Raw genomic sequence first — 24,817 nt, forward strand, 5'->3', positions numbered from 1 at the left:
ATGGTTTTTAGAGCAGTTTTCTTTGCTTACTCTGATCTGTCTCTGTATGATGTGGTTACAGTTGTGTCAAACAGCTGGGTCTGTTAGAAAGCCCCTGTCCCTATGATGTCATTTAGATGCAATTTCTCATAAACTAAAGGCACAAAAAACTCTGGTCAACCCAAGATTGATTAGCTAGCCTATGCTCTCATATCACTCAGCAAAAGGTGTTGGCCAACACTGATGGTTTATTGTGAAATGTTGGGGTGAAAGAGCACTCCTCAAAAATAACATCCATCTTTGTTCCAAATTCTCATTTGAGGTTCATTCTATTTAAGACTATCCTGAATAACATGTATGCATCTTGCCAAATCTAAACCTGTAGCAAGATGTTATGTTGAAGGTAAAATTTCACCAAGAAGATAATATTGAATGGTGGTATTCTCAATTGAAGACACAGCGCCTTCCCAATAGAAAAAATTGATTTGTAACTCATTTTTTTTCTCAGTGAGGGGCCTTTATCTGAGTGAGAAGACCCCAGAGGAATGCTCATTTTCTGCCACCTCGGTGCCAAAACTTTGTGTCTTGAACATGCACAAAGGTGAGCAGACTTCAGCTCAACAATCTGGGGCTAGCCCATTGAGTCTTACACTCCAGTCAGTCTAGCTGAATACGTTACTAAATCATAAAGCAGACGGACAGTAATCAGTCATCACACTAACCTTAATGACTGCAAAAGACTCCATACAGCTGTATTTAAAAAAAAAAAAGTTTTCAGTAAGAGATTAAGTTGCTTTATAGCACTAACAAATACAATCACCAGCCACTTTATTAGGCACACCTGTTTAATTGCTTGTTAACACAAATAGCTAATCAGCCAATCTCATGGCAGCAACTTATTGCATTTACACATGCAGATGTGGTCAAGACGACATGCTGAAGTTCAAACCGAGCATCAGAATGGGCTAGAGGGGATTTATGTGACTTTGAAAGTGGCATGGTTGTTGGTGCCAGACAAGCTGGTCTGAGTATTTCTGCTGATCTACTGGGATTTTCACACCCAACCATCTCTAAGGTTTACAGTCTCTCCTGATTGAAATATAATTGCTCATCAAATCAATTTCAAGTTGGAATCACAGTCTTGGCTTTTATTTTCTTTGAACACCCTAAGAATTTGATCGCCTGTGTTAAATTTATAGAGATCTTTGCTTCAAAGAATGGGTGACCCTAAGGCTTAGGAATTTATCAGGGTGTCAACAGCAGTATTGCTCCTCCCCCTAAGGGTGTGATTTCACAGATAGTAGATCAGTGTTTGTTAGACCAGTGATTCTCAACTGGTCTAGCGTCAGGACCCACCACCGCATCCTTTACAACAAACTGCAACCCAAATTTCTTAAATGTATTAAAAACAAGTACTTTTTAATGAAAAAATGGGTCAGTTTGGACTTTAGGTGCAAAATATGTAACGGAACATACAGCTGGAAACGTATCCTTTACAATAAAAGCATATCACACACTTTCTACCACATTTTTTCACAAACACATATCTGCAACCCATTGAAAATGGCTTTGTAACTCACTTTTGGGTCCTGACCCATCAGTTAAGAACCAAGGGTTTAGACATTTCCCTGAAACTGAAAATGAGCCTCATGATGACACCACAGGAAATGTCAAAGAACCACAAATATCATGATGGTTTTATTTTCTTGGGTGATGGTGCATTTCTGGTTCAGATTTTATGGTTGTCTGCTCTGGTGCTGGTGATGAAGTGATAGCATTGCTGAGCCCTTTTTGTCCACCTGTAAAAGATTAACTAGATTGAGACTTTTAACCCTGGTTGCTAGAGAGGCCAGGATTTTGAAAGTTAGGGCCGATACTGTTTTTAAAACATTAATTCTTCTTTAGGAGTAAGACTCTGACTGTGCCAACTTGTTCTTTAACATTTGTCCTACAGCTGACTCATTCTGCCCTGTGAAAAATGTCTTATTTGATTCAGCTGTTAGGTAAGCAGGGTGCCATCATTAATTTGACTGGATACAACAGATAAACATTAGCTACTGATGTCTGTTCATGCCACATTATTTGCAGATGAACAATGTTTGTCAACAAGGCCAATAATGGCCAACACTGATGTGAAACCAGTGCACCAGTGCATCTATACTGGTTTCAGAGATGTGTTGTGGAGTGCAATGTTACTATAGTTATCAGAGGAAATGAATGAACCAAAATGAAAATGTAAAACTAATTTCAATCGATTGAAACTAAGACAAGACTAGGTTAAAACCAAGCTGCAACCTCCGGTCCTGAAAAATGAAGCGAATGCGGAAGAGCAAAAAATTGCAATACCACGAGTGTCCACTTGAGGCTGGCTGCAGGGACACCAGAAGTCCCATCAGGACACCTGTTAAACAGCCAGTTTTTACACTAGAAATAAACTGGTTTACAGCCTGGTTCAAAATACCAAACGTGTCTCATTAGCTAATATCTTCATGGGCTCGCACTGTACAGGGGGTGAATTTTTTTGTACCACAATGGTTTAGATCAGGGGTTTTCAAAGTGTGGGCAAGTGAGCCTCCCCGAGGAGAAGATACTTTATTCCGTGGACCCCCACCCCCATAAAAAAATAGGACTAAAAAAAATTTAAACTATATTTTCAAACATTTGTCTCACCTTTAAACATTTTTATTTTTAACATTTTAATATTGTTGATACTTTGGTTTGCATGTTTCTTTAAACATCCATCCTATCCTGACAAACAGCTATTTAGTTTCAGTAATTAACTTATTGCCAGTGTCACCTGATTTTTATGCCCTGCACTATAATTTAATGGGAACCATAGGTTTGCATAAGAGCAGAAAAACCTGCACCTCCAGAGGCTGCTTAGTGTTGAAGGTGCTAAATGTCCGTTACCTTCAATGACCAAAATTCCTTATTAATTCCTATCAAAACATTCCCCTGACTTAGTGCTTTGACTCAGTATGACCCCAGGGTTTACACAGCCTTATGCTGTCATTAGCGCACATCTTTGCAAATTAAGCAGCATTAATGTTGAGCATCATCAGGACCACAGCAGGAAAATCCTAACTTTAATAGTCGACTCTAGTATCGTCTTTGTAGTAACTATTAATCTGTCCATTTTGCCCCACACACAGAAAAGTTAGCAAAACAAATCACCTCTTTTTTTTCTGGTTTATGGGTCCGCGCCTCCTCTGAAGTCCTGTGGCGCCCTCCAGGGGAGGCCCGCCTCACACTTTGAAAACCTCAGGTTTAGATTATATGTAGGAAAACCTCACTGTGGACTGATTAGCACGTCTCATTTGATTGACAGATTGCTTGACAGGCAGAGGCTATGTTTCTGTCAACCAGAATGCTAGCTAGCTAGCTGACAGGAAGTTGCGCTTAGTGGGCGGGCCGTCAGATTGATCCAAAGTTCAGTTGGGACCGCGATTTCAATATGGGAGCTGCCGCGGATTGGCTTCAAGTGTTGTTTGAGTCTGCCTACTGTAAGCAGACGGCTGACGTCACATGGGGTATGTCCAATTCTTTCTACAGTCTATGGTTAAAACCTAGTATATGACTGACAGCACAAGCCGCCACTAGATATCGCTACTTCTCCTCTGACGAAACTGTGCAGCTCTGAAAGTAAAGTAACTCCGTCAGTTAGTCAGTCAGCCACACACAGACCCATGTGTACAATGAAAAGAAGCTTTACAAAAAAAAGGAGCTGAAACTGTATTTTTTTTTACAAAATAAAACCTAGATTAAATATCAGAAGCTTTTAGTCTTTGACACAAGCTTACTGACTGACATGGTTTTTAATAATTTGTCTCATGCATGGTGGTGTTCATTTTAGGTAAACTTGTTCATTGCAAAAGTCGGAAACAGATTTGGTTATTAATGTTGTTTTCTCTTTATCTTTGGGACACCTGGGACTCTGACTTGAGGGCTTATGTAGGAGTGGCGTAAATTTTGATGCACACAAGCATGCATTTAAAACGTTCTACAGCATATCATCATATCTACTTTAACCTCTAGCATTAAAGTAAATATGTTGGACTACTCAGCCCTTTCCCCAGCGTCCCAAGCCTGGGGGGTTGATTTGACTGGTCAAGACTAAACACAATGGTTATTTAAGGCTTTGAGTTGTATTCAAATATTAAATCTAACTAAACAAATCAAAAGTGAAGAGCAGCATTTTGAAATATATAAACAGTCTGTTATCTAATTTGTATGATGTTTACTTTCTTTGGCCCTTTAGGCTCTCTTACAAAATGAAAAATAGAACTAGCAAACCACTTGGAACTCATCTAAACCAAACAAAAACTGAAAACAAAAAATTCAAACAGAATAAGAATGAAATAAAAAGCTTTTAAACTTTGAATAACATTGGTTTAAGATGTTAAGGAGTTGTTTTGTTCTGGTGTTTTGTATGAAGTGACCCAAAAAAGTTAGTTTTTGCTGGTTTCACAGATCTTTTTCAACACGGTTGTCAACAAATTTCATTCCTATCCCATGGTGTCCTTTCAGCTCCATAACACAGCTGTAGTGAGGGTGAAGAACAAGAAGGTGAAGGTAACTTTCGCTCTTAACCTTGCCTGTCATTGCTCAAGGTCTTGAATGAGTTAAACACAGCGAGAACAGTCCTTGAAATGTGCATTTCAAGGTTTTCCTTAAGATTAATGTAAAAGCTGAGGTGGTTGTTCTGAAAGGTTAGAGTACATGTCTTGTGTTTTCTCTTCCAGATGAGGATATACTGCTGCTTGTCTCTCAGACATTATCGGAGAAAACCTCATACTGCATCATTCCTGTCAAATGAAGTCACCACTGTGACACAATAGGATTGTGATTCTGGCCTGACTCGGATTAGACTCCTTCATCACCGACTCCTGAAAGAAGAGCATCAGACTGAGTTAGTGCTAATGACATCTATTGTAAGTTAAACATGTAGGTGTCCTTTGTTTAAAGCTAAAAGTAACAAAATCAGAAGAAAAAAAAGCTTTCTGACTCATACGAAGGCACTATGTCTTTCTGGTTGCCAAGATGTTTTATGCCTTCAATTATCCTTGTACATTTTTATAATAAAAGCTGAATAATAAGGCTTTCATGCTGCATTTCCTCTTTTGGAATACTCAACTTCATTATTAAAAACTTTCTACTATGCGGGAAAAAGTAGCCTGTGCTGAGGGACTGACAGGATAACCCTTTTGTATAATATTTTTCAGAGAGCCTGAGGGAAAGCTCTGAAAGATCAGGGCAGGGCAAACCAAACCTTCTCCCCCTCTGATAGAAATCCCTGAGTTACTGTTATTTATAGAGTCATCCATCACTGAGAGGCTAATATTGAAGGGTGATATTCACAGTGGAAGACTCTGGGCTCAGCTCCAGTAGAAATATAATGCTTTGTTACTTGTCTTTTTCTCAATGCGGGGCCTTTATCTGAGCGAGAACATCTCAGCGGCATGTTTCTTCTCTGCTGGCCTCGTGCTGCTCAGCTTGTTTGCCGTGTTGAGTTTTCCTCTTGGCTCCTTTAGGGAATGGGCGTGTAGGTTACACAGGGCTAACTGCTGTAAAAGCTCAGCTCCATTAACAAGTAGTGTTGTGCTGACAAGCTAGATGATAGATAAACTTAGATAAAGTCTCTGGGAGAGCTGTGGAGTTTCAATCAGTGCTGAGGACTTCTTCATCTGTGTGCATACAAACAAATGTTTCTAGTTTAACAGTTCAACAGATGTTTGTATGAAAAAAATTCCCAAACAATTTCTCCCATACGTCAAAAACTTTCACTGAAACGTCAAAATAATTTTAGAGACACGAGCAGAAATCATGGGAAAAAAGCTGAAGCAGAAGAGCTGCATGTGGAAAGAGGAGAGGAACTCATTAGTCTTCATTTCTTCCTGTAATGATATTTCTTTTCCTCTTCACCAATACTCAGGAAGATGAGGGGTCAGGGAAAAGTCAGAGGTCATGTTTAGCAACACAGGAACATCCGTGAAGCTGTTCCTGACTCAACAAGAGATTGATCACTGGTGCTTCAGGACTCTAATCTACACTGGCCTTCTTCCTGCAGAGCGTGCGTTCGACTATTTCTGGAAAAACAGCACTGACTGTGATAAATTAAAGACAGAATCTGAGTTTGAGTGCAAGGCTTTTCTGCACATAATGCACGTCTGACACAACAGGGACACTTCTGAAGGGTCTTTGAAACTGTATCAGTTTGTGGCACATGGGACAATGCAACATGTTGCAAACAAACATTGATTTAAAACCATAAAGTTGCACTAACAAAGTTAAAAGTTGACAGACTTGTTTACAACAGGAACGCGTGAGTATTGATTTGTTGTCATGTTTGTGCTTAGTGTGTTTGTGATGGATCTAAGTTGCCAAATGTGACGATAGCTTTCTGCCTTTTAATGCTGATCAGCAAAGTTAGTTTATCCACAGCTTTAAAGTCTTTTCTATCCTGATAACAGGTTACTTCTGCCAGCTCTGAAACAGAACCAAACATGGGGAAAATAAAACCAACACAATGAGGTTTAAGGCTTTGTGGAAACATTCAGAGTTTGGTTCTATTTCTTAATTATTTCGTTACTTTGAATGATAACCCTGAATTGATTTTAACTATTAAAATATTTGCATTATGCAGCAGTTAGAACCACTGGTGCAGGGCTCCCACACATCCTGGAAAAAACAATAATTTTCCAGTTATTTTTAAAGATTTATTTTTTGGACTTTTTGCATTTTTCTTGAGAAGACAAGGCAGTGGATAATGCAGAAAATTGGAGAGCGAGAGAGTGGGAAACGACAGGTAGGAAAGGAGCTGCAGGTCAGATTTGGAGACTAGATCCATACATGAGGCATGACTAAACCACCCCCTGCACCCCCTGGAAAACTATTTACAGTTCCACTTAAATCCATAATAACCCCTAAAAGCCCGAAAACACCAATCATAGCCAGAAATTTCTATTTTTTTTGGAACTGAAATGTTTATTTCACTCTACTGAAATCCAAAAAAATCCAAAGTTCCATAAAATTTAACATATATATTTTTTGTATCTAATTTAATACATTAGGTGTTTTTGCTAACTGATAATCCACTTGAGGGCATTTTTATTTAATTATTTTTCAGATTTTATTTAGAAGGGTTTTTTATTTCATGATAATATTGATTAGATAGAGGTATCATAAAAGTATGTATCAAATATGATACAACAGGCTTTAAGGGGTTAAAGTTTTCCAAGACAAAGAGAAATTGTCATCTGAGGGGACTAAATTGAGTTAAAAGACCAGTCTATCATCCAGTGATAGTGGTTATAAGGCTGCATGCTTGCAGCAGCTCTAGACTCTAGACCAGGGGTTTTCAAAGTGGAGGACATTGAGCCTCCCTCAAGAGAAAATAAATTATTCTGTGGACCCCCACCACCACAGAAAATACAATTTTAAACAACTTTATTTTAAAACATCTATGTCTCATCTTTAAGCATTTTTATTTTAACAGTTTTGTATTTTTTATATTTTGTTCAGCATTTTTTTTAAACATCCATGTCTCCAAGGCAATCAGCTATTTAGTTTCAGTGATGAACTTATTGCCAATACGACCTGATTTTTATGCTCTACCCTCTTATTTAGTGGAAACTATGAGTTTGCATCTATGCAGTTGATGCAGGATTGCATTCTCAGATCATCCTTCTCCTTGTCTGGTAATCACTTTTGGTCATTGTTGGAGCAAAAAACTTGTCTTAGTGTTTATGGCACTAAAATTTTCAGTTACCATTAGTGACTAAAATTCATTTTACTCCTTGCTGTCTTTAGTGTGTACATCTTTGCTAATTAAACACTGTGGCCACTGAGTATCATTAGGCCCAATGCAGGAAAATCCTAACTTTAATAGTCAACTCTGCATTAACTGTAATCCTGTCCAATTTTCCCAGTCCACAACAGAAGTTAGCAAAGCAAATCACCTTATTGTGGTTTATGGTTCCACCCCTCACCTGAAGTCCTGTTGCACCCCCCAGGGGAGGCCCGCCTCACACTTTGAAAAGCACTGCTCTAGACTGTACCAAAAGAAAAAAACAAAACAAAACAAAACAAAACAAAACAAAACAAAACAAACAACAACAACAAAAAAACCAACACCACTGATGCACAAGATATGTTGTGCAAGAACATTTATGATCATCATTGTTTTATTCATTTCGAGTAGACAGGTGCAAGACACTTTTGTTGTCTTTCTACACGTGAGATAATTTGGCTATAAATGCCCAAAACATTATTGCAACACCTGTGTTAATAAAATTCAGTTCAGTAAATCTGCAGGTGTGTTTTCATTATCCTTTCATCATACAATAATTGTTGATCATACAGGATCATGGCTATATCCAAAAAGTGCACATCTTTTGACTCAGTCTTCAGAACAACAATTGATTTATGAGCACACTGCCTTCCTGTCATGGTAAAGCTCTATCATGCAAAGCTCCAATGTACAACATTTGTGCCAAACTGAAGATGGTTTGGACAATTCAGCATCATTTGAGAAGAATGAGGTGGTAGCTATGAGCGGGGTTTAGTTGTATTGGAAGCTGGTAGCAATGGCTGCCACTGGTGATTAGCTCAGGTCTAGCCACAGAGGAAGTTTTAGCATACCTGGATCACATTTTTTGCACTTCTTTTGACTTGCTTCTGCAAGAGTTTGTGATTGTTCTGATTGGCGTTAAGTTGTACTGTAAGTAAGTGTGTACAATGGCTGCTATCGCTGGATCTGTTAGCTTGAGTATAGCAGCAGTATAATCGGACCTCGACCACGCTTCTTTATTATAACAAGAGCAAAGTGCCTTACTGAAAGCTTCTATTGGCAGAGAAGATGATTTTGCACGTCTCCTGACAGGCTTCAGCATGACTTTTAGCCACTGTCAAGCCCTGCTTTTCATAAACTACAGCAGCGTTAGCCTGTATACAGGCTAAGGCTAGTACTGCAGCGGTCTTCCTCATTTTTTTTCTCGTAGCTCTGATATGGCCTGTCATGAATGTAACAGAACATTTGTCCAGTTATTTTTTGAGTTTTTTTTTTAAAGTCTTGCCCCTCTCAAGGCATATATCAAGGCAATGGATATATGACAGTCTACCTGGTGTGTCAGGTTAGAAGAGCACCAGCATAAGCAATGTGCAAAGACCAGAACCCATAAAAAAAAAAAAAAAAAACGCATCTTGCAGATCAGTGTTACCCACACTTGATTCAAGCTTGACACAGAGAACAGAACTAGCCATAGCCTCATAGAGCAGATAGATGGAGTCACTGCTTACCTTTGGACTGCTGCTGATGCCAGGAAGCTCTGGCAGAGAGAGAGTGGAGCGCTGAATCAGCTTCTGGATGAAATCACTCAGGATTCTGATCCACAGGAGAAGAGATCCGATATGATTTTTCAATCCTCTGAGACAACGAAGAGGGTATATTTTAATTTTTGTTTCCAATCTGTCAACAGTGGAGGTGCCCACCTCAGTGTTGGGTCTATATTGTCCCTCACCCATATGGATGGCTGACCTGTGGGAAAATGTAACATTACTCTACTCTGTAAGAAAACAGGAAAATAATTAAAAGACACATTTCTTGCTCTTTGTTTTGCATGTAGGTTGCTTGACAATGATGGTAAAGATAATAATTGAAAAGATATTGTTTATGATGTTAAAAAATAAATTCTGTACATCCTGCGTATCGCCTCAGTGCACTGCCTGTTAGCACCATCGTTTTGTGGTTCAGTTTGTTTCATGAGGAGTTGCTTGCTTAGTTTATAATGGTAGAGAGCATGGCAAAGAGCAATATCAGGCCCTTCTCTATTAGCTTAAATCAATCATGGATGGGAGAAGGAAAATAATGTGAAGCATTAATTTTCATGAACAAATTCACAGAACTCCATAACACCAAACAAGCAAGCATTATTTGTTGATCACCTCTTAGATGAATAATTTTATAACTCAAAATCTCCACATCTTGAAAGAGTAAGAAAAATCTTGAGGCAATATGTATCTTATGCTTAACTTAGCTAACCTGACACGCCAGATGGATTTGTTTCTAATATCCATCTGGGAAAGCTTCAATAGGAAACGTTTGAGAAAAGGCAGAGGCTTTGAAAAAAACTTGGAGTGTGATTGGATGAACGTTCTGTCTGTCACATCTCTATGGGCCAATAAGAGCAACTAAACACGTAACGTAGCCGCTATCGAGCTGCGCGTGCGCAGCTACTGAGGAATAACGTGAAACATGGCCACGATAGACATGTAAGTATTCAACTTTTGCTGCTTTTGAAAAGAAAACAACTCACTGCTGTTCTTTGTTCTTCTTTTATCGAAGAAATGTTGTCAAGTTCTGATAAAACTGGCGCTTTAGCAACATCCACGCTAACCTCTTCCTCCATAACTGAACCAGCTCTTGCTGCTGCTTGTTTACGCCCCTCGTCACTGATTAGTCCTGTCATTTTCTAACCAGGCCCAAACAGTTCAGATGTAAGCTTTGCAAGATGGATTCGCCAGTGAGAAACAAGGAAACAGGCGTATCCATCTGCTTTGAAAGGTTATAACTTAGCAAGATATAACTAATATTTATATGTACAGCAATATGCACACTTCAAGTGTAATATCAGATCAATCAGGAGAGACAAGTTTAGGTTGTTGCACTGAAACAACAGACCGACTGCAAAAGAAAGGGGAACAACTTTTAAAATAGGAAAGCAGGGTGATTCGATCAAGAGAGGCCGTGGCAAAATGGGAATGGCTCAGAACTTAAGCAAGTAGCTGATTACCAGAGAAGGAAAACAGCTGGGAAGGAGTGAAATGTGAAGTAATATTATTAATGAATGAAAGGATGAATGGAATTAAAACAGTCCTCCTGTTTGAACTTACAATAAGCTTAATTTCTTCTGCTGCAAATCAAGATTTACAAAATATTTCAGCAGACCTCTATGTCTAGATAGGTCTACCTGCTTAATATGAAGCCATGGTGAGTTTTTTTTGAAGGAGTTAGAACATGTAAGGGGGTCCAGGGGCCTTCCATGGGGTGTTTTTGACTCTCAAATTCATACTATTTATGCACTTTTAGCCATCTCATTTACATTCTAAAAACTAGAATGTAATATTTTTTAACTTAAGCATCACACTTTCTGCTCCCCCTTGATGCATATTTCCTTGGGTGATTTATTATTTTTGTCAAACCACCTTTTTATAATTGCATTGTGAGAAGCAGCTGTATAAGTTATATAAAAGCTCCTGATCATGGTGTTAATGCTGATCTACAGGTGGTACTACTACACCAACATTTGCAGCAGTGCTCCAGTACATAAAGGTAAGAAAAGTGTTCATTTTACATCAAACAGTAATAAATATATTTTTTGAAATTGCCAATAGCAAAATAACCTACATACCGAAAACACAACCACTGATCAAGAAAGACAAATAAATGCACACTAAGGAAAACACAAACTGAAAATCTTTCATAAATTTAATGAGGTACATTCACTCCCACTAATAATTTCCTAAAAAAAAAAAAAAAAAAAATCAAAAACGTATCTCTGAAGTCTTAGTTTTAATCCACTGACCATGAACTCTAACCATCCTTGGCAATTTTTAGTCATGATTAAGGAGTCTGAGCCTCTGAAGGCCCACATCAGCAGCCATGTTGTTGTTTTAATTGTGGTAATCATGCGGCTTCCTGTGTGTGTAGGTGGCCTTGTGCACGTGTGTCTGTGGAGGGAAGAGCACTCTTTCCTCCGTCTTTCCTCGATTGAGCCAGGGCGCAGACGTTACAAGTAGGTGTGTTGTGTCTCTTATCCGCTTCGCTCTGACATAATGCAGACTGTGCTCATGTGAGGGAGAGAGAGTGTATGTGGGGGTTGGGAGGTAATTCTGGTTCTGGAAAGACATAAATAAAATCCCCCACATGGCTGCTAAGTTGACCAGTGGAAAATGAAACCCTTTACACTTTATGAGCATCTACGTAGCGAAATAATTGCAGAAAGGCTCAAAAAGGTGTTTAAATGTGCTTCTTTGCTCAGATTTTTCCTATTAGCCTGCAGATGTAACCAACACAGCACAGCAGGTCTTTGAGCTTTTGCAGTTTCAGCTCCTGTAGCTTGGAGCTTGCTCTTTTTCCACAGTCACGGGCCAAATCAGTAAAGGTAACCCGTGAGAAGTTTTCCCTCCTTTCCTTCTTTGAAAATAACACAGTCCACACAGATAAAGGTAACTCATTTATCAGACAGAAGTGTTACTTCTTTTTCAGCACTTAAGCCAGACTGTTTGACCTTCTCTTGTCTTCTTAGCAGTCAGATCTCTGTTATGATTCTCTATTTCCTGGTTTAAACTCCTCATCCCATGGAGAAAAAATTCTGATTTGGTTTGGACCAGTGTAAGTATTTTATCTGATGAGTAAATCTTAGCCAAAGCCAGAAGTTTAAGCCGTATAGACAGCCCTGAATTGCTACTGTAAGTCAAAATTATTCAGGATGTTGAAACCAGAGGAAGACATGGTTCAAAAGTTCAGTAAATGGTGAAAAGCAAAGAAGAACTCAAAAAAGCTTTGAGATTTTCTTTAAACTTTGCACAAATTTCTACTCTGACCTAGGGATGAACTGATTGGATTATGCAGATTAGAGGTCATAGGTAAGGCTCATTGGGCCTTGTGTTTATCCAAGATATCTAAAACAAATGGAGGGATTTTTAAAAAGCTTTTCACAAATGTCCACTACAACTTGAGAATGATTTAATGACATTTTTGAGGTCAAAGGTCAAGGATCAAGGCCATTGGGTCTCATGTTAAATGGATTAAATGGACTTAAGCTTGTATAGGGGTGACTGTTGGTATAGAGTCGGTCGTCTTGCAATCAGTAGGTTGTGGGTTCGATCCCCAGCTACTGCAGTCACATGACCAATTCTCCTTCAGTGTATGAATGTGGAGTGAGTGGAGAGAAAGGCTGTGAATGGCATAGATCCGGGGAAGGCTCCAACAGCTAGTTGCCCCGCCAGCAATCAGGGGAGAAGGGCCTTAGTAAAAGAGGTCAAGAATCCAGTAGTCACTCTGACTGAGCTCCAAAGATCCTGTGTGGAGATGCTTAACATCTTTACCCAAGTCTTTGTCTTACAACACTAACAACAATTTGATCATGTTTTGGTCTGAAGGTTTTGCTTGGTTGGTTACTGGTAGGTAGACGCTGTCAGAGGCACTGTCTTCATAAATTGTGTAACTCTTGTAATGCAAATTATAAGTTTTAGGATGTGAGGAAGTGTCTCATTTAGCTGTACATATTGCTACTCAGTTCAACAGGATGCTGGAAAAGTACAATCCAACCTCCCAAATATTATTACATCAGATTCTATTCATGAATTCATGAGGGGAACTAACTGTTGTATTAATAGCAGCTATGAGACATAGAGTACGCCTCTGTGCCACGTCAAAATGTGTTTTTACCGAGAGAAAACTCTCTTTGTCTAAGTTCTGTTGCCTTTGGCAGGTATCACATCTTGACTACTCACAGTTCCTCAAATGTGGGGCCCCCTTTTCCTATAGGCTTCACGCTCACACACACATTTAAACCATGAGAAGACCTAACAATAATCACGTACTGTAGGCTGGCCTGCCTGTCAGTCTGCTATGATAGCAGGTTCAGTTCCAGCACAGTGATGAGAGACAGAGCTGAAGATTGATGTCTGTGGGTTTTCCAGGTTTAGTCACACTGAATTCTGTTTTGACATGTCCAGTATGTTCGAACAAAACCAGATCTTTCTTAAAGTCAGCACCCTAAGAAGATCTCTGATGTTTTGATATGTGGTCAGAATCATTACATTCATCACTGTGCTGTTCCCGCAGGGAGATTCCAAACTTCTTATACGTTTTATATTGAACCGACCAAATAAGGAGGACTCACAGGCTTTGAAATCACTAAATCTACTAAACATTCTCTATTCTAATTCCTCAAATTCACAGTCCTAATAAGTTTTACAGTATTTTTCTGTCATAAAAAAACATTTTGAGCCATATTTTTGGATGTTACCATTTTCTTTTAAAGGCTTTACAGCTTTATTAGCATGATGAGGCGCCATTACAGTTTATTCCCAATGACATCTATTTCCAGGTAAAGCAGTCTTTAGATTTACTTATTAGAATTTGGTTGTGAATTTGAAGGTCAATGTGAAGTTTAACGGTTTTTGGGTTGTCTCAAGATTTAGATGCTTATCATGACATGATTTCAAACATTGTAAATTGAAATAAACTGAACTCATTATATATTAAACCAAAAAAGTACAGGTTTAACTGTACTTGAAAACCACTTTTCTAGTCATCAGTAGAGTACCATGTCTGTTAATTTAATCTATCAAGGACACCAGGAAAAACTACCCTCAGCTCTGGAAAAATGCCTACATGGTCACAAGGCCGAGCTGTACTATTTAAATAAAGTAAAGGTCCAAAGTTAGCAATGGAGACAGACACTTCAATAACAGTTTTTACCTTTGGTGTTGGTGTGTAGCTACAGCCATGTATGCACTGGGACACATCATCAGTGATGTACCCCGAGGTCACTGGGTGTTTGGGGTCTCACAACATCAAACAGCCTCTCTCAGGTGACCCAGTCAGGGTTGATCAGACCCTGACTTGTGTGCCAGCAGCACTGCAGACTGTGGTGGACTTGATGGCTCTCCTCTTTGCGGCTCCTGTGATGCCCAGAAGGAAGTATAGCTTGCAGAGCGAGTGGCCAGCAAAGCCTTTACATCCCACCTCCATGGGCTCATGGCACAGCCCCTTCTCAGGTACTCCTCTACCAGCTTGTGGTACTTGTGCCACTTGGGTTCATTGGCCTCTTCAATTCGGTCCTCCCAGGGAACCCGAGTCAACCCGAGTTCCCAGTCTGTTGCTAGCTGTTGGTATCGGCTTTAATTGTGGCTTCTCTCCGGCTCTCACAAAGGAGACTATCCTCTTGCTGCAGATGTGCTTGTGTATAAATTCAGTGTTTAGTTAGATATAATCAGTCTGTCAGCAAAATAGCACGAAAGACATACTGGCAAACAAAATAATACAGCAGCTTCATTACAGGCACAGATATTGCACCATTCAAATGCTGCTTACACCCTTGCCAGGGGGTGTAAAAATCCACCTTCCACCCCATCTGCACATAAAGAAAATTAATTTGCATTTCCTTCTGCTTCCTCACACTGACTCGCCTTGACTTGTACAGAAATTTTACCAAGGGACTGGAAGGAAAACTCCAAGTAAGATTGTAAAATCAAGTTAAAACTGAGAGGTATCTTCCAATTTACACACATTAAAGAAACTTTAGTCCACAGTGATACACAGCGGTAGGACTACTATGGTGTGGAGATGCTTCAGTGTGTCTGGAACTGAAAATCTCATAAAAGTGGAAGGAATCATGAAGAATTTTGAAAGAAACCCTCAAGCAGTCAACAGCAAAACTCGGCCTTGGCCGTCACTTTGTCTTCCAACATGACAATGACCCAAAACATACGTGGCTCCTTGTGAAGAACTACCTCAAGAAGAACGTTATTGCCTGGCTTGTACAAATCCCTGTCTTGAATCCCTTTGAAAATCTTTGGGGTGAACTGTAGACCAAGGTCTATGCCAGAAGGCCATCAAATCTGGAGGAGCTTGAGAGATTCACCAAAGAAGAATGGGCCGAGATTCCTCAGAAGACGTGTCTGAGACTTGTTGAAACTAGCAGCAGGCTGTTATCCAGGAAAAAGGAGACTCTACTGACTATTAGCTTCAGGAGGGCTAGTATGTAAGACCCTGGTAGTTTTTGGCTTTTGTGATTTTTTTTCTGTGTTGAAAGTTAAAAAAAAAAAAAAAAAATTCTAAGTATCCAAAATAAAACCAGGATGGTTGGAAAAGCTGTGAGGAAAATGATTTGCTCTGTTTAACAGTGCATAGGAAATACTTGGGAAAAGGGAAATTTTCATGGGGTGGGGAATAATTTCATCCTCATCAGTATGTCCCTCCATTTCAATGGTAACTGTAAATCCTCTTAGAGTTTAATGTACACATAAAAAAGTCATCATTTGCCAGCAGTTAAACTGTCATTGCTAAAAACACCAATGCTGTTCTCCATAGAGTAGCTTGTTAATCATCAGTTTGCTAGTTTTTAAAAATATCTTTATGTATTTTTGGAGCTTATCACAATAAGACTATCTGTGAGAATCCTAATATGCCTTTGTTGTTATGAGGTACATTCACAGTAATCAACATGTTTTTTTAATTCATTTTTTAAAGATACTTTTCAGAAGTTTTGGCCAGTCTGCGCTTTGCATTCCCACAGTAAGTTAATTGTAATAAGCTCTGCAAGATACTTGTAAATAAATCCATTTTCCAGGTAGAAGTACTGTGTTTATGCTATATTTGTACGAAAACCCCTCAAATTAATACAAAATATTTCTGTGACGATACAGATTTTCTGTTGCGAATTTTAGGCTCATCACATTAGCTTAGCTTTGGTCATTCCTAGTTATTGGTGACTTTTCTGTCCCCAAGATTTAATTCTTAGTTTATCACTTAAAGTAAATATAAAAGCTTACTTGTCAGAAGACTTTTTAAAAGACTATGGTCTTCTGTTTAATAATTATTCACAATAAGGTATGAAAATGAATATTCAAATAATTCTAGTTACCTTTTTATCCCCACATACGCTCATTTCTATGATGTCCAAAGTTTCAATGAAATATAGTTGCAATATCATCAGAAATGACTTGATAAATGTCTTTATTATTGTACAGATCCAGTTATAACTTCTCCAATCTTAAATAAACATTAATGGAAACTATTTTTCTGTTGTTTTTCTATAAATCAATGTTTGTCCCCAAGATATAGTTCCACCATAGGTTGTGGTGATTCACCTGATTTGTAAAAAACCCCATGGTTACTACGAATCCACTTTCAGGAAATTAGATCATTTTTTTGTGGGAAAGTGAGGTAAAAAAAAAAAAAGCTGTCTTACTTCCTTTTTTATAAAGTGTTATGCTGTTAATCTGTATGTCCTACTCTTAAACTTCCACCCTGTTAGGATTAATTTTGACAAAAGTAAACCACATTTTTCAGATATCACAAAACGGACAATATTTAAATTGAGATATTGTTCATTTGTGCAAAGCTAAAGAACATACCTCTTCTCTCTGCCACAGAAATTGCTAATTTTGTGTAAAAATTTCACCCTGAAAGTTTCCAGACTGTTAGATTTTAGACCTAAAAGGGTGGAAGCTGAATCTAACGGGGGAAAGTCAAGAGCAAAATGCAATGAAATTTATATGCAATAACATCTACATATTCAAAAACCATCTTGGTTCTTGTAATTTACCAAAATTTGAAAAAAGGTAACAGAACATTGATTATAATCAGTTATAGGACTTTTAACCCCAGCCTGTCATATCACAGTGATCCATTAGCAGTTGATCACAACCGCTTGTGTATTATCAAATAAAATGCCTCACAAAGTTGTTATTCATCATTAGTAGACTATGTTCATACAATTTGCATAATTTTGAAGGTAGATTGTGCATATTTGTCAGGATATGGCTTCACTGAGAGCAGCAGAAATGCAATGACGCCACATTTTAAGGCACCTTGTTTTAAAGGCGCTGTATAAATAGCCTAAAGTTGTAGTTATAACTCATAGAGCCAATGTGCTGTAGGTTTCCGCCCTGTTTAGGGTGCATTACACCATGTTGAACTCCTTTCCACCTTATCAGTTTCATGTTTTTAAGATTACATAACAAACATGTAAATTGTTCTTCATGTTCTTTATGTGAATTTGTCGCGTTGAAAAGGATTAACACATGTTTTATGGGGGGAAAATCTATGTTTTTATTAATCATTCTGAGAGAAATTGATGTAAAAATGTTACGTAAAGAAAAAGACATTCAACTTAATTTTTGTTATTATTAAAAGGAAAAAACCTGGCATGATGGAATAAGGGACACAACAGGTCTAAGAAAAGATAAGTATTAATTTAAATCAATACTTGACTTGCATTGCAATTTTACTTGCAATTGTGCATTAATACCATTTTGCAGTAGCTACCTATATGCTATAGCTAGCTATAGCTTGTTCCCCAACAGATAGCTTTATTGTTTCAATGTTTTAGCATTGTTAGCTCAGAAGAGTGTCTGTGTGAGAATTTACATAGACAATAAGTTATCATTTGTTAACGTTTTAGCTAAATTACAGTAGAATAATAGGTCCCTTTGTGGTTTTGGCTTCTGCTAAGCTAACAGTAGTAGCTGTGAGAGATGCTTCTTGGAATAAAGCACGTGCTGGTGCCAAGGTGAAATGTATACCATCACACAGATTCAAGAGAAAACTTCTTTATTTTCTTATGTAATATAGGCAGTTCATTTTTTTTTTGTTTGTGATGAGTTTCCATCACTCTTCAGCAGTGTTTTTGTGAGTTTTTCAACCATCTTCTTATTAATCATTGCAGTAGGCCATTAATTTACAACATGAACTCTAATGACCTTTATAATTTTCTGTCTTCTTTGACATGGTCCTTGTGGAAGAATGGTTTCTGGTTCTGTCAACATTACCTAAGTTTTTTCCTCTTGGGGGACCAGACTGCCTGGTAATATTTATAGCTCCACCCAAAATGAGGCTGCAATGATCCCCCAATCCCTCCCCTCCTCCTCCCTCTCTTTCACTCACTCTCTCCCTCTCTGTCTGACTTGCTTTACGTCTCACCATTCACTCAGGACAAGATCACAGGACCTGTCGGATCCGAGTGGACTCTTAAGGACAACTACATTTATGTCTACGATCCAAACTGTCGTGCGTAAGGACCAGCACGGATGACGCGTGTTGCCTTTCAGCTGTTCAATGACAGAAGAGACGCGCCAAAGAAGAGATGGGAACCGTCGCTGGACTTTTACCTTCCCGGCTGTGGGGAAAATGTTGTCAGTTCTCCATGTGGGCTGTACCTGTAGTAGTGGTTGTGGTCCAGCTTTGCGCTGCGTTTAACTTGGACACGGAGTCACGCGTGGTTTTCAGCGGACCACAGGGGAGTTATTTCGGATATTCAGTGGAGTTCTTCGGCAACTCATCCAGGTAAAGTCTTCACGCATCATCACCAAAACTTGGAGGGCTACCTCAAGCTTGAAAGCCAGCCAAGGAACATTATTTATTCACGTTTGAGAAACCCTTTGACCATTAGCCAAGAGCGTGACCTTTTAGGTTTAAGTCACTTTTTTTGTACCTTAAAAACGTTCTGGCAAATAATTTTTCCATAGTGTACTTACTTGTGTTGCCACATTGATTTCCAGCCTCTATCATGTCTCTATCATAAAATACTAGCCTATCCTAATTTTACTGTAGAGGACTAATGTTCTGGCAGTCTACAAATAATCTCTTAAACAATATACACTTTACAGCACAGATTCTTCTTCAGAAATGTTGCTTTAATGTGATAAGCAAAGTGATGAGGACTTGCACAAGATCTTTAAATTCAGCTGAATTGGCAATAACAACCTTTTTTGCACAATTACAATTGCTTTCTCAGTCGAATATAGATGTCCCATTTTAAAAATAAAGACATCCATCTCTCTTTCTCTCTTACCCCTTATACTCTCACACATAGGCACACTAAAACACACACCCACTAATACACACACACACACACTGGATTCCAGCCCACATCTGATTGGAAACAGACATACAAGTCTAAGTGTGAGTGATTCAGAGAGGAGGGGGTTAACCTACAGCAAAGTCAGAACTTTTCTAATCTTCTTCTGAATATCGGCTGAGAAGACAGTAAAGGTTTCCTGTTGGTTTCTCTGTTGACATATGAGAAGCTGCAGAGTGAGATAAAGTCAACGATCAAACATTATTTATAATTTCACAGACATAGTATGCAGTTTCACCTGTTTTGGCTCTCTCTCTGCTAAAACTTTGTCGGCATTTATGTGGAACACACACGGTGGGAATCACAAAGCATCTTGGCTATGGATGAGTTTTGTTGACTATTAACCAGAGCTGTTGGCTTCATGGTACTCAGTTAATTGGCAGCACATTAACAGTTTGGGCTTCAAATGTTTAACTATTAGTTTTAAGTCACAAAGTGGCTTTTGATTACTGAAAGAATATAAGATCAGTGATCCTTGAAAAAGCCACAGTCTTTAAGAATATTTACAGCTGTTCAAATGTTTTTTACAGCCTGAAACACTGCTCAAGTCCTTATTCTGGATAATAAATGATCTCCTCTCCTTTATTGCGACAGTTTCATTATGGCACGTTAGTCAGCTTGCACCTTTTTCCAATCATACAACCAAAATTGGAGGTCTGTAATTTGATAATTGACCCAGTTTGGACAACTTGTGAATTTTGAACACTTGAGCTTATATAGAGTGCTTTTCTAGTCACACAGTGCTTTTTACAAAGCAGGTCGCACTTATCCATTTGCATCTAAATTAAAGTGTCCATCAAAGTTAGCTAGCCCTATCCAAACACATTCATGTTCCAGTGACGCAGCAGCGGGAGCAATGTGGGTTAAGTCTCACGTCCTAGGTTCATTTAACATTCATCTGCAGGATGGGGTGGAAGGGACTGAGCATGGGACCAAATCTACCACTGATTTACTGCTGCCCCCTGTTAAAATGTTATCATGTACGTATGTTGAATTATCAGACCCTTTTTTTAAAGATGGACTTAACACAGATACAACAAGGATCACCATGGGTTATGGCTTAAACACTAATGTGTTTACTTAGAATTTGTATTTTAAGTGTTTGTAGAGACATATTTGTGTCATTTTAACAGAGTCTGTCTCTTGGGTGGAGTAGTTTCCAAAGTAGACATTTGTGTTTGGTAGTCTATATCTTTGTTGTAACAATACTTTTTGGCAATAAATCTTAAAGCATTGGAAAGCCTGTTTATTTCTTTTTTAGATGGTGCCACATTTGTAAGGATCATGCATTTGTGGGATGAGCAGCAGAGCTGAGTACGTGGGTTGTGCCCAAAAATGTAGAAAATCTTCTCTGCCAATGCCAAACATCTTATTCTGTTATTGACTCTTGTTTGGTGTTGTTTGATAGATTGGATGATTGAAGAAATAAGACATATAGTCAATTTAACAAACAGGAGCCTCAGTAGTGGTATAACCATACACAGCCTGGCACCTCCTCCTCATGCTGGTCACCAGCCTGGTGAAACATTGCTGTGGGATGACATCCCATCTACAACAAGCATTTGTCTCAAGTCAGCCGATGTGGTTGCGTTGATAACTCTGGTGATCTCCAAGTTGATCCTACATTTGTTCCAGGGGGTTGAGGTCAGGACTGCTGGCAGGCCATTCCATCCTCTCCACTCCCAAATTCTGGAGGTAGTCTCTGGATGATAGAGTTTCTTCCCAGACTGTTGAGATAATTGCCACTAGTTGAAGAATCTCATCTCAATATCTCTCTGCATTGAGACTGACAATCAGGAACCAAATTTTCAGCACCCTGAAAAGGGGGTACCTGAAGCTCAAAACATAAGTCTGTATAAGCTGGCAGGGAAGATTTGGTAAATTTGTAATTGGTTTAACCTAGATTCTCAGCTCTGCTGCTCATCCCAAAGATGTATGTTCCTAACAAATGTGGCACCATTAAAAGGGGAAATAAACAGGCTTCCCAACAGCATAAGATTTATTGCCAAGAAGCATTGTTATAAAAAAGAAAAAAATCTACCAAACACAAATTTTAAAGCAGTTGAAATGATATGAACATAAAGTACTTAGTTATTAGTGAATTAATTGAAGATAGATTTTAAGGAGCTGAGCAGGTACTATAGTATGTCTTGTGGTTTTGTGGCAATGCACAGTTGTGTAAGATTGGGTGTGCCCAGGGAGTTTGTACAACCCAAAGTTATCACTACAACTATACAACAACTAAACAAACTTTAACTCATGTTAAACAGGCTATTTTGCATCAGTATGAACATGGTGTTCCTTTAGATTTTGGCTTGATTTTAGGTGTGCCTTGGTCAAATGAAATATGAAAACCACTGTTTATGACTGTAAAATAGTGCAAAGATTACTTTAACAGTCGTATAGAGCTTGTCTGTTTTAACAGTATGGCAGCCAGCTGCTCACAGCTGCTGTTGTTCATAAGCTAAGGATTCTGCAGGATGTTTTACATCAGCTAGAATCCCTTTATAAATGTGGCAACAGTCTAGAGTGTATCAGCTGTTTTATCTGCTTTAAGCTAACCTGCAGAGAGCAGCCTGTAACAGACACTTCTCAGCACATAAAGCTGCTCATGTTAAAGTCAGCTTAGATTTCCACCATATAAATCCCAGTTACACCTTATCAGCCCTCTGTATATCACTTTTCTCACACTTACATCCTCCAGGGCTCATATAGTTGAAGCAGTGTTATTTTAATAGATGTAGATATTTTCCTGTGAGGAAATTGGTTAAGATTTCTCAGTTTGCTTAGCTAAGCTCCAGGCAGTTAGAGGGCATGTTGTTGTTGAGTAATTACAGAGATGTTGACTTAGATCACCTCGTACAGACTAAGCCCCTTTGCCTGCAGTAGCTCACAATGACTACCACCACATTACACTGTTGACCAAATACATGTGCCATGACAGTTCACAATTACTGTAGGTTAGTATGTAATAGCAGTTCTTTGTCTCATGATGGTTAAACAACACAGCAGGAAAAAGATGCTGTAGGGATCAACAGAGATGTTTTCTCTCTGCTGACCAGTTTATTTTCAGCTGGTTGGTATGTGGGATAACAACTATTTCACTGTTGGGCTGTAGGGAGATTTGTTAAGAGTTGTTCCTTTTACTCATCATCCCATTTCTATTTGCACTGTCATCACAGACATGTTCAGGCTAGGTTAGCAGGTCTTGTTTTGTGGAGAGGTGCCAAGTGATTAGGCAAATTTGGTTCATTCTGTCCTATGTTAACATTTTTACCTTAGCAAAAGAAACTGTGCTGCACATAAGGTGCTGGGTAATTATTTTGTAGTTAAATAGCAACATTAAACATAAAGACTTAATGGTGGACTGTAGCAGATTTGACACGGAGACATATGCCCAAATCTAGAGTGACTTGTTTTCCCCCTGTGATCTGTAACTCAGTAAAATTAGCAAGCATGGTCTCGTCTTTAAACATTCATATGAAAGGATTTCACTGCTTCCTCCTGCAAATTAAACAAGAGTTTCCCCTCATTTTAGCTCAAATGTGAAGATAAGCAAAGATAATCCATCTCTCTGGGCTGGATGTTTCAGGGTTGGACATCTAGGCCAATTTTTACGAATGCAACTCAAGAACACAGGGATTTTCTTTAAACCTTTCACAAGTGTCCACTCTGACTAAAGAATGACCTGAGGCCATATTTCAAGAATGCACTAAGGGATTTTGTCAAATTTGACACTGACCTACCTTGAACTGGGTGGTAAACTGATTCTTTTAGGTCAGAGGTCACTGAGACCTTACATATGTAGGCATTGCAGTGACCTTTTACCAGACTGTAGCTTATCCCACCACTACTGTACAGCAACTGTATACCATGCAGAGACATGTAACTGGGCGTAGTTCCAAACTAATTACCTATCATTTTTTATGAACATGGTCTTGAAATCCCTCTCTGTAATGCTCTTTTAAACTGTAATGAACCTCCCGCCACTAGAGACCGCTGTAGCTTCCATTAATGGCCGCAGCCTTCCTCTCTGACCCTTCACCGGATATAAACAGTGAGAAGGCCGGCAGTGACTAATCTTTTAGCATCTCGTAGGAAGACCGTGGTACGACAGTTTTCTAAAGTAGTAAATGGAAATAAAGTGGTATGTTGGCTGTCGAGGGTTAAGCTCACGTATGACTACTCACCCGAAGTGAAACGAGGCCAAATATCAAAGCACGATACTAATCTGCAAAGAAGAACGAAGGCGGGCAGCGCTAGCTTTCAATGCTAGCCACGCTGTAGAGCGTATATCAGGCTAACATCACACCCACTCTTCTTTGTGTTCTCTCATCATTAGACTAGTTTTGACTATTCTAAATATAGATTTACGTTTAATCGACTAATTTTGTACTGCTAAGAACATCCCCAACTAATACTAGCTCAGTTACACACAGACTGTCTTGTGTTAGACTGTGGTGCGTTCATGGTCTACCGCAAACTGTAGGATGGATTTGGATCGGTCACTTGGATCGGCGCCGTCAGTCAGATATCCGATCTATTAATTACATCCATATCGGACCCGATACCGATATTGGATCGGATCGGTCCCATCCCTAGCCAGAAGTAAGTCAGACTTGTTTCTGGTGATGGCTGGACTCTGCCAGGGCTGCCCTTTATCACCAATTCTGTTCATGACGTTTATGGACAGAATTTCTAGGCGCAGCCAGGGTGTTGAGGGGGTCTGGTTTAGTGGCCTCAGGATTGGGTCTCTGCTTTTTGTGTAGTGTGAAGCTGTTGAGATGAGAATCAGCACCTCCAAATCTGAGGCTATGGGCCTCAGTTGGAAAAGGCTGGAATGCCCTCTCCAGGTTGGGAATGAGATTCCTGCCCCAAGTGGGGGACTTCAGGTATCTCAGGGTCTTGTTCACGAGTGAGGGAAGAATGGAGCTGGAGATCAGCATCAGCAGTGGCGCAGTCTCTGCATTGGTCTGTCATGGTGAAAAAAGAGCTGAGTTAAAAGGCGAAGCCCTCAATTTACCGGTCAATCTAAGTTCCTACCCTCACCTAGGGTCACGAGCTGTGGGTAGTGACCGAAAGAACGAGATCACGTAGACAGGCAGCTGAAATGAGTTTCCTCCACAGGGTGTCTGGGCTCTCTCTTAGAGATAGGGTGAGAAGCTCTGCAATCCAGGAGGGACACG

At 39.2% G+C, this 24,817-nt stretch overlaps 1 protein-coding gene across 1 annotated transcript in view; it reads left to right on the top strand.

The window, feature by feature from the left end:
* The first annotated feature begins 18,673 nt into the window (after positions 1-18,673).
* LOC121505412 (integrin alpha-5-like) overlaps positions 18,674-24,817 on the top strand; it is a 57,677-nt gene continuing 51,533 nt past the window's right edge. Inside the window, exon 1 of the mRNA XM_041780724.1 lies at positions 18,674-19,057. Coding sequence (XP_041636658.1) covers positions 18,858-19,057 — 200 coding nt within the window. The 5' untranslated portion in view covers positions 18,674-18,857. The remainder of the gene's footprint in view (positions 19,058-24,817) is intronic.

Source organism: Cheilinus undulatus, linkage group 3, assembly GCF_018320785.1.
Source record: "Cheilinus undulatus linkage group 3, ASM1832078v1, whole genome shotgun sequence".
Lineage (NCBI taxonomy): Eukaryota > Metazoa > Chordata > Actinopteri > Labriformes > Labridae > Cheilinus > Cheilinus undulatus.